The 11,869-nt window shown below is 32.7% G+C and overlaps 1 protein-coding gene across 1 annotated transcript in view; it reads right to left on the reverse strand.

Moving 5' to 3' along the window:
• Positions 1-11,869, reverse strand: part of LRP1B (low density lipoprotein receptor-related protein 1B) — a 1,318,888-nt gene that overhangs the window by 509,552 nt on the left and 797,467 nt on the right. Inside the window, exons 35-36 of the mRNA XM_011935709.1 lie at positions 11,239-11,373; positions 10,523-10,652 (exon numbers count right to left, since the gene is read on the reverse strand). Coding sequence (XP_011791099.1) covers positions 10,523-10,652; positions 11,239-11,373 — 265 coding nt within the window. The remainder of the gene's footprint in view (positions 1-10,522; positions 10,653-11,238; positions 11,374-11,869) is intronic.

Below are 11,869 nucleotides of genomic sequence, written 5' to 3' on the forward strand. Positions count from 1 at the left end.
AAGAAAAGAAAAGAAAAGAAAAGAAAAGAAAAGAAAAGAAAAGAAAAAAAGAAAAAAAGAAAAGAAAAGAAAGGAAAGGAAAGGAAGGAAGGAAGGAAGGAAGGACACACACAAAAAACAAATTATGAAAAAAGTCTTAGCATTGAGAAAGAAGTCTCTCTCTGTTTTTTTCCAAGTAATTGCTGTCTTTTAAATTTGTGATACTTTATGCAAGAGGCTGAGATAAATGTAAAAAAAATGTATAAAATTATTCTAAGTAAAACTACTTTTTAATCAGGAATTTACATAATTTTTTTTCTGTGAAAAACAGTAGTGATTAGATATACTTTCGTTATATGTGAAGCCAAATCTTACTGTGTAGGAATCACTTTTGGAGTTAAATAATTTATCAACTGAATAAAAGTAAAAGGTTTTAAACCTATCAAAATTAAGCAAACATTTAAAAAATAATAATAATAATTTATTTGCTCCTTAAACTGAAATTGAAAGTAAAGAAATGAATAGAATTTGCACCTTGAGAATCTTTGGGGATTAGAAACCAAATGTAGAGAAAGAACCCTCTCTGAGCTCATAAAACTGCATGAAGAGACCTGTAATTTAAGGTAACAATTTACACAGATGCACCTGAGGCATCATTAATGAACAGAGATGCTTGGTATCTAAATGTGGTCTTCAGCAATAGGAAGAAATGAAAATATTTGTACCTGGTTTTTGAGACCCTACTGATATTAGCATTGAGTGACAAAATTACCATTGATTTTGAACCTATTTGAGTTCAAATTGTGCAGTTGTGAAATACGTGTTGACCACATGATACAGCCAAGAAAAACTGATTTTAGAGTATCAACTGTGTACATGGAGCCCTACTAAAAATACTTTCTCAAATCCAGAAAATATTAAACTTGTCCAAATCAAATGCTATATTGTATAATTGAATTTTATGTAAATAATAAAGTAGTATTTGTTAAACTAAACTGAAAAGTTCTTTGTTTAAAAAAGTTTGCACTTACAAATTTAAAAACATACAATTTTAAAAGGGACATTTAAATGTGGCTTTCAGAATCATAGAAATTTCATCAGAAACTGTCTTAATACAAATATCTGTATTGTCTTAACTAGACTCTAACAGTTTGGGGCAGGAAAACAGTGCAATGAACACATATCACTAGTGAATTTCCAACTAATCATTGACATTTGGATAAATAGGTAAAAAGATCACATTTGGTAGCACTGGAGTGCCCAAAGACCTAGTAAACTCTTAATGGACCCTGAAAGTTAATTGTATGTATTTTCTGACCACTGTACAGACTGACATCAGAATTAGTTTAGATTCAGGTATACACTTTTCTGAAAAAAAACTTTTTTTTTTCCTGTCACAAGCAGTTATATTCAAGCTGAAAAAAATACACATTCAAATTATTATAAATGCCCATGAATAAATTTGAGACAGCTAACATTGGTGACAAAGCTCTGATTTTTATGTGAGAAGGGTAATGGGGTGACAGAAAGAAAATAGTAAATAAGTATATTTTTTTAAGAGAAACATTATTAAATTTTATCCTTATACTCTACATATACGAGCAGTTGTGAAAAGCAAGCGTAGTTGGAATTAATCATTTTATCTGGATTTAAAATTATCTTCTTTGACTGCTAAACTTTCCCTGGAGCTCAAATTTGAGTTGCAATTTTTACAATAAATGTGCCGTTTCTTCCTACTTTTCTGCCTTCCCTAAGTGAGTATGATTTAGATCCTTTGTCACACATGATAAAGAAAACCTGAGATAACCAAAAAATGTTCATGCTGGCACAAAAATGAAGATCAGGTAATTCTCTTATGTCAGCAGTTGGCCTTGGTCAAGAAGAGAATCGGGAATGTCATTGTGTCCTCTCCTAGCGTGGGGGTCAACAGTGGGTTATCCTATCTGCAAAAAGTAAGAGAAACAAAAAAGAAAGCAAAATAAAAACCCTACAGACAAACAATAGTAGCTAGCCTTTACATGAGCATAAGCTTTTAATTTGACAAAAGCTGCTTGTAATTTCCAACTTCTTAGCAGATGCACTAGAATCACTCAAAATTCATACAAACCGAATACTTTATAAATCAACATGTTCATAGCTACATCTTCAGATCATAAGTAAAATAAGATAATATTATAAAAGTTTGAACATATTTTATGGATAAATGGACATTTTTTATCTCCTGGGGAATAAAATGAAATGTAGAGCTTTCTCTTTTTCTCTAAGGCCTTATTCATATTTTCTTTTTCTTCATTTATGTGCAGTTTTGTTTGAGAAAGTATTACAGGCCTATTCCAAATCATTTTTCAAGTCTTAACTATGTTGCTATTGATTAAAGAATCCTGTAATATAAAAAGCACTCAGCCACAGGGAGCAGAATGCTGTGCTAAAAGGATGAAAATATAAAAGCAGTCTACCTTTGGACACTACTGCACTTTGCAAATTTTTTGTTATTGTTGGTTTTGTGGTTGATTATCAAACTTATTCTTGCACTGCACTCATGCACTCATAAACAAATATTTAATCAGGTATCTATTATGTGCTAGGAGCTGATGATACAAAATAAATTGGATTTAGATACCCTCATGAAGTTCACTGTTTAATGGCACAGGTAAATGAGTAAATTAGTGTCTGAGAAACATGCTGATTAGAAATACTTAACATTTGCTAGTGTCTTTAAGCCATAAATGTAGGGGCTTGAACAATGATAATGTTGAAGTGTTGTGGTGAGAAAAGATGTCTTTCCTGTAAACAACTTCCGAAATATTTTTTTTTTCTTTTAGGCCAAAATAAAGATATAGGCCATTTGAGTTGTTCTTTCTGTTTAAGCTTCAAAATTATTTAACTTATTTGTTAATTTGCCTCTTTCTTGGTCTACTATTCCTAAGTTTACCTTTGAACCTTTCTTGATTCACTACATTGTGATTTTGAGTAATTATATAGGACAATTATTATGTGTATGAATAGCACACACTGGAGAAGTGGAAATTATTCACAAACAAAAAATATTTATATATATGTATATATACACACACTTATATATAATATTTCATAGCACATTAAACTTATACTGTGTTATAGTTAATTTTTCATTTTATATATGTATTTACACCCTGCTTCATTGCCCATCTTCTCACTTAAATACCTAACATATACATGTATATATAATATTAGCTTGTTCACATTTATAATTTTCTTGAAGAGTTCATGTTTACGTACTTTTGTATATTCAATATATATTTTATATTTTCATATAACTATGAATTTACCAAATATTTAACATTTAGCTGCCCAGAGCTTATACTTCTAGAGCTCATGAGCTGACTTAGAATTATCAAAATATTACACAGAAGTTTTTAATTTTTTTCATGACTTGTAACCTATCTTACCCAGCATCATTCCTATGTTAAATCAAATTTATTCCATTTCCTTTATATATGTGTTCCCTGGCTTTAAGATGCAAAATATACTCTAAGAGATGGTATCAAACTACACTACACCGTTGTTATCTTAACAGGTGTTAAGCTGTCAACCAAGACCTTTTATATATTGTTGGGCATACTAAAAAATTATATACATAATCAAAGACCATTTGAAAATATGTACTTATAGAACAGCGAGATCCCATGTCAATTTGAATCTTTGCTATGGAAAGAAAAACTTTTCAGTACATTATTTACAGTCACAGAAATATAGCGCTAAATTAAGAGAGGCACCATACATCCTGGTGCTTAAAAGGAAATAAAACAAAATTACAGTATGTGTGTTTCAGTTAGAGATTACATACCATGGGAAGTTAACCAAAATTTTTAACATCATAATGGGGCTTCCTATATATCTTTTTGTTGTTAGTATTAAATGACTTCTTAGCATGAAGAAAATTATTATATTTCAATTTTCACAAAGCAAGTAATACCAGAGGAGGAAGAGGAAGTGGAAGAGGAGGAGGAGGAGGGGGAGGGGGAAGGGAAAGGGAGAGGGGAGGAGGAAGAAGAAGAACAAGAAAAGGAGGAGGAGGAGGAGGAGTAGTCAATGATAGATGAAAGAAATTGATTTTTTAAGCTAAACTAAACTCATACATGATTCCTATTTTGCATTTGGCTACATTTTAAAAGAGTTCAAGTCTCTATTGTTCAAAAATAGGATTTGTGCCCACTTTTTAAGGCATGTTTTTATTTTGAATTCAGCTAATTCACTCCATTGTGGTTGGCATTTTCCCTTGGCAATACCATCTGCCATGTTTTAGCTTCAAACAGAATATTAAAATACTGTGCTTTATTCCTATGATATAAATGTTGACACTTAAAAGTCTATGTAATATTACCTGGAAATCAATGTTTGAATAGTTTTACAAGACTTCATTTTTAAGTCTTTTATTTTCGCTCTAAATTCAAGTCAATAAACATATGGAAAAAGCATAGGGAGACATATATCTCTAATATTTCCAAGCAGTACTAAATACTTCCTGGAAATAAGTTTAACATTTAAATGAGTATATCTAGTATTAACTATGAATATGGAAAAAATTTATCCATGTGACATAATTAATATTTTAAAAATGCTTTTAAGAAGTAAAAGTATATGGGAAAATAATATTTAAATATTGCTACATATGTCAAAGATTTCTTGTTTTGTGGACTCACATGTAATTCTCATTTTGAGGTCTCAAAATTAAGAAATCAAGAATATTTACTGAGATCCTCCTGCTGAGTCAGTGCTGAGCGGGTAGTTGCAATGGAGAGAAATAAAAAAAAAATCTAACAATCACCTGGAGCAAAGAAATGAGAAGATTTGTTGACAGATGGAAATAGGTGACGAAAAAATACTAGAAAATCTAAAGTTTCAACCTCTTTTGTGATAACACAAAAATAGATACCATTTTTAAGAAAGGAAGGCAGCAGATGAGAGGTAGGAGGACATGTTAAGTTTCAGTGACAGATATTCAAATAAATAACTGTAAAGGATATCAGAAATATAAATAAAGGGGTGAAGATATTTTATTACTATTTTGCATGTATTTATTATATTTTTACATTTCACTATATAAGCATGATTTACATTTTAAAAACATGAGATTAGATGGGTTTAAAAGATAAATATAGTAATAGAGAGAATGGCACACAAAGCCTTAAATGAGAAGAAAGAGAATAAAATATAATGCTCACAGGAGCTATGTAGAGTGGCCTCAGAGGAAACCAGAAAACGCAGGGTCAGAGAAGGCTAAAGAAAAATAGGGGTTCTTGGATAGACTATCAATGTAGAAAACTGTCCTGGAGAAGGCAAATGGTATAAAACCTGTAATAATAATAATAATAATAATAATAATAATAATATCTGGATTTGGCTGCAAATAAATTTATAAATTCCTGTAAAACAACAGAAGCTGAAACTCATTTTAGGAGTTAAATGATGAGACAATGGATATAGATCATGATTCTGAGAAGTTGAGAAGAAAACATGTGGAAAGTAACAACATTAGTAATGTGTTATCTAATGAGAGTGACCTGAGCCTATCTGAAAGCAAAAGGGAAAGGCTTCATTGAAAGGAACAAGTTAAGGATGATAAAATAGAAGAGAATGGTTTTTGCACGAAATGTCTGAGGAGACATTTGTATCCAGAATAGAAGTAGAGAAGTCATTTTAACGAAGAAAGAAACCTTTCTCTGAGGTTATACTCACTTAAACATTTACAGCAAGAATTCACATATTCTGTTTTCCCTGACTGCATTATCATCTGTCACAATTACACACCATTTATTTATTGCTTTACCACTGGCTGGCAGCTTGGCAGCTTTTTCATCTTCTCCTTCCACTGCTGACATTCTATGGAACTTAATGACGTGTCAACACCCAAGCTCATAGTACCGCGTCTCTATTGCTCCAGGGACCTCCCTAGCATCACCTTCGCTTAATGTATAGAGCTGTGTGGGTCACGCATATCAGCTGGACCTTATCTCTCTACTCCTACCCTGGTCTACTCTTGACTTCTCACTATTCCACCACGAGCTTGCAGTCCTCACCACCTGATTGGTAACTCAAAGTTAACTCACTACAACTGCCAACTTTGATCTATAACCTTTTGTTCCTTTTGGTACTTTTGGTACATATTTTCTTTATCTTTTCTTTACTACCTGTACATTGCCGAGCATTATTATTCAATGTCATATAAAATTCCTGGTTAGAGTCTAGAAATCCATCCCAGCTAGTCTCATGTTGCTTGAAAATTCTTTGATTCATTATTGTGGGAAATACTGACTACAATAGCTTTGGCAAAACTTAACCTATTCACTTAAAGCTGATAACCTTAGAAATATAGACTATATGCTGTGACTTTCTTCAATTTCATCAATTTAATCTCTAAAATACATTTGATCTCCACATTCTATCTCTTCTTTCACTTCATCTCTGAAGGGGAAAAGAACTAGCACCCACCTCATTTAATCCTCCCAATTAACTAAAAAGGATACAGGCATTTGAGACCAAGAAGTTTAGAAATACCTCAAAGGCAAAGATAAAAATAATAAATGTCTAAGTGGGGACTCCAAACTGTAGTGGACACCATCAGTGCTCCATATAAACAACCTCAGATGCTGTTTACCATTTCTGAGCTCTCAAATGAACTTTGTCCCTAACAGCTCACACAGACAACTTTCTTTGGAGGATTATCCTTGAGCCACTTGAATCTCTTCTCCCACAAGTACTGACAGTCAGAAATGTTGAGAGCATCTGTTTTCCCAGAGTGGCCCTTATCCACTGGCTGACTACTTGGGAGTCTGAATACCAAGTTCCATCACTGTGAGGCAAAGTTTAGACTCTAGAGTCCCTCCAGGAATCAGTCTGAGGCCAAGATTATGTTCAAAATTAAATATTTGCTTGATCTCTTTCTTCCCCTTTTCAACTGACTGTGCTTCTTTCAGGTCCTGAGTTGACTTCCCATTCTAGAATCTCTTTCTGGGATACCCAATGTAAGATACAAATCTTGCCTCCCTGCTTTCTGTCTTGATTCCTCCTGCTCTGCCCTATTGTTTCTTCCTTGTCAAGGCTCCTCCTATGCTCCCTGGAATTTGTCTCCCCTTTACAATCATTTCCATCCTCTTTCTTCCAACTAGTTTATTTCCCCTTTGCCTGTGGATGTGTGCAATATCCCCATATTAGGAAAAACCTTATACCCTACAATCTCCTCAACTTATCTTCTATTTCTTCTCTTTCCCTTCATCACCCAGTTTCCATCAGTTTATTCCAAACTGTATCTGCTAGCTCCACTTTCTAATTATTCTTTTATCTACTCTTTATATTTGGCTTCTATCCTTACTCATAATCTGAAGCTGATAAAGATATGCAATACCATCCTCATTACGTGTTCTGTTCTCTGCTTTTTCTCTCTCTTGACCTCTTTATTGCTGGCACACTGTTCTTTAAACTCTCTTCCCTTGACTTTTACAGTTCAGTAATTTCCAAAGACTCAAAATGGCTGTTTTTGTTTGTTTGTTTGTTGTTGTTGTTGTTCTTTTTCTCTCTCTCCTAGTCATTTTATCCCCTATCTGTAAGCATTCTTCATTTTTGTTACTAAACTTCTTTTTTGAGCACTCTTTCTTGGGTAACCTCATATACTATCACAGTTTATTACAGAGCCTGGACTCTGTTGGAATAAGTAAGAAATGACTTTATATTTATCCAACTACAGATTCCATGTATGCTCTACTATTTCCTCTCCAAACTTTGCTGTCTCAGAAAGATCCCATAACTTCCCAGCCAATTACCATTAAGTGAACAATATCATGCAGTTAAGATTAATTTTAGAGCACATTCTCTTCCCTCTCTCCAAATTTGATCTGACTCCCTTTGGCATTGGGATTTGCAGTGAAAAAGGTGTAGAATATTTGTTTCATTTACTGCTATTTTCTCTTTATTTTAGCCTCCCTCTTACATATTTGTCTCTAGCTCTCTTCATTACTTGGCTTGAGGGCAGGAAAAGAACCCTTTTGTCTAATCCACAGGAATGATAAATTACCATTCTTAAGGATTCTTTACGTTAAAGAATGTTACAACTTCAATAAACTCTCATCACACCTCTGATCTTAGCTTCTGTGTTTTGTTTGAGACCAAGGGAAGGTTGAGGTAAGAGGGTCCAGGACTGGTTTGGAGTTCACTTAGTAAACTGGAGAAGGCATGACCCCGACATTTTTAAAAAAATATATAGGGAGTCCTACCAACTATTATATGGACCCAAGTTTTCTTCCAGCCACATCACCTACTCTTCCCTATGTGTAACTCATGTACCTATACTCTTGGTGATGGTTTTTGCTTTGTCACTACCAAATATTTAATTATTCTATTTCTTCTTCATGCAATATATACCTATCCCATCTCAGAAACCTCCTTTTCCTTTCAACCTCCTCCATAAAACTTCTACGAGTCACTATTATTGCTGCTACCACCCTGATTTTTACTACCTGCTCTAATTATATGCTATCATTTTTGCATTAAACGCAAGATAATTTTTTAGTGATCTTATGAAACTTATTACTTCAACATGACATTTGGATATGAGCTTTAAATTTGAATTTGATCAATTAGTCTTTTATTGTGCCTGAAAATAAGTCTTTACAAAGTGACGCTATTCCTTTAACTGAAATGTGTACTTGTTTAAATTTTCAGTTTAAACAGAAAACTTACTGTGAATAGAGGCAGCATCTTATTCATGCCAGCATACTTCACAGTGTCTATAAGTGTCTTTCATATGTACTAGTATGTTGTCAAGATGTACTGAATTCAAGGCTGAGGATGACATGGACGGATGCTGACATGTCCTGGCACACAGTGCCTAGCACTCAATACATGTTCATTGAATAAATTGATAAAAACTAGAGTACATGAAGATTCTTTTGCCTAATGCTCTCAATCAAGCTAGAGACAAGTAGGTATAGTCATATGCTAAGATGGATGTGGAGAGATAAGAGGTACTTAAGAAAAAAGAAGCTTTGGCATATCAACTTAAGGGTCTACAATGGGTTTGAATAAAAAATGAAAGGAAATCCACAGATTGACATGTAGCAGCAAGAGGCTTGTTAAATTGAGCTGTATGAATCTATAATAGGGCAGACACAAGGGGTTCTATACAATATAAATCGACTTATTGCAACTATGAAGCAAAGAAGTTCTTTATTAGAAACAAACTAAACATCCATTTCCAGTGTATCTTTGGGATTGCATAGCTTTCAAACTATATTCCTTCTTGCCTTAGAATAATGATTCACAGTCAAGCAATTGGTCAAATTTTATCTTTTAAGACTATAATAATTTATTACAGCCAGGCACGGTGGCTCATGCCTGTAATCCCAACACTGTGATTGCACCACTGCACTCCAGCCTAGGCAACAGAGTGCCAGTCTGTCTCAAAAACAGACAAACAAAAACACATATAGCTACCAGGTAAATGAATAAATATTAGTACAAATAATGTATACAATAAAAATATTAGGTGCTATGGGTCCATACAACAATCTAAACTATTTTCAAAGCCAAGTAAGGTCAAATGAAATTTAACAACATAAAAACAGAAGAAGAGCATTGCAGGTAAAAGGGAGAGGTTGGCAAAGGCTGGAAGTGGAATAGAATAAGAAATATTTTAAAAATTAAGAGAAGACAAACAGAGATTGAGAAAGGAAAAAGTAACAGAAGTTTCAGGCTGAAAATTATTAGAGTCTGATTAAGAAGGATCATAACAGGGGCTTTGGACTTTACACATAAAGCAATAAAAATTCCTTGAAAGACTTTAAATAAGCAGATGTATATTTAAAAAAAATCACTCTAGGCTTTGGTGAGTTTAGGAGACAGACTGCGATGTTATTGAGTATATAAGATAATATCAAATTTAATTAGGGTAAAGATAAAGATAGAGAGTGGTGGATTGATAATAGACTTATTTAGAAGAAAAACCAAGCCTAACTTGGTGGCAGATTAAATTTATTTCAGTTTTATATATGTACAGTTTTATATATGTACATTTCATCCAAATGAAAATGTCAAAACAGATAGTTATACTTATTTAGAACTCAAAAAACAAAAAGAAGAAAAAAGGAAAAGAAAAAAATGTTTGAGATGAACATGTTTGACAACCATAGACATATAAATAAACATGGAAATTTTAGAAATATTGGAGAGCAAGGAGGGCTAGCAAATGGCTATTTTACTCATTCAATACATAATTGAATACCTAATTATGTAAACAATTCTAGGGAAGAGCTTTAAATTGAGAATCTAGAATCACGTTGGTGCCTTTATTTGGATTTACACACACATAAAATAAATCTGTAATAAATGTGACTTCATCAAATATGCACTAAATTATATGAACAAAGTGAATATAAACATTTTTTCCGCTTAGGTAAGATATTCTTGATTTTGTCTCATACATTACAGCTAAAAGTAATTAATTTTTTTTTCAACAAAACTTAGGAAACTCACTTAAAACTTGGAAGATATATGTAAATCTTAAAATTACCCTTTCTCTGGGTGCACGGCTATAGATCTTGGTTGATCCAGGCCTTGGGAAATAATTACATAACGGAAAGAACCATTGAGTCTTGCAACTTCAATTAAGTTGAAACCATGATCTGTCCAATATATGTTACCTAGGAGAAATAATAGAGGTGTTTATAATACAGTTTTGAGAAAAAAAAGTACTTGTTATGACTAAAATTAAATTTCTGAGCATTCACATAACTACTAAAAAACTGTTTACTTCCTACATTCTTTTTAAAAGTGTTTCCTAAGCAGAAAGCTGCAAATAAACTAATATGCAAATACTTTCAAACGTAATCTCACACATCTCTGGTTTAAACCATATAATGATATATTTACATGGTAAAAAGAAGTTGAAATTTCTCCTACCTAAAGAAAAGACCTATTTTAACTTTCTACTGACTTCAAGAAGAAGAAAACTTCTAACACTTTTATTTACCTGCCTTATGGAGCTCTCAGGAGATTTGGGCAAAGTTAACACTACATAATCTACTTCTACATAAAAACCCTTATCCAAAGGCTCAAAAGCATTAGAAGGAGCGAAGCCAAAAGCAAAAGAAACTATTTACCCCTGTGGCTGGAAGTACAAAAAAAAGAAAAAACACTGTTACGAGTTAGAAAAGATTTTTTATGAAGCAGTTTGAGCCCCTAACAAAATAGGTGTGAAACAAAAATATAAAAAGCCATGGATTATACCAGCAATCCAGTCAATAGCTATCCCTTCCACTCTTCCCAAGCCATTGGTAATGATATCTTCTTTCCAAGTCTGATCTCTTTTAGCGCGGCTAATTTTATTGAAGCCCATGTCTGTCCAGTAGATGGTATCATTTTCTATGGATAAGACACAGAAAAAAATATATATACACACACTAGAAAAGGTATCAATGTAGGTGTTAGGATCATATTGTAACTGTATCTTTTAGGATATCATCCTGAGTATGCTAGATTTTAAGTATTCTTCAGGATAATTTACTAATACAAATAGTTTAAAAAAAAAAAGCATGAAAACATGAAAGAACCTATATTTCAGTCAAATGATTTTTGAAGTATTTTTTGAAAATTATGGAAATAATCTATTGCATTGTTTATTGGTTTTTATTAATTTCTCTACTTATCTTAACTCAATAAATCCTTATCCTGAATGAATTTGCAACTTTGATTCCAAATCACGTTATTTTGGACCACAATTTTTCTCTTCATGCTATACTTGTGTCTGAATCTTCCTTTAAAAATAATTGCACAAGTATACATATGTAACAAACCTGCACGTTATGCACATGTACCCTAGAACTTAAAGTATAATAAAAAAAAAATAAAAAGAAAAAAT

This window comes from Colobus angolensis, unplaced genomic scaffold, assembly GCF_000951035.1.
Source record: "Colobus angolensis palliatus isolate OR3802 unplaced genomic scaffold, Cang.pa_1.0 Scaffold147, whole genome shotgun sequence".
Taxonomy (NCBI): Eukaryota; Metazoa; Chordata; class Mammalia; order Primates; family Cercopithecidae; genus Colobus; species Colobus angolensis.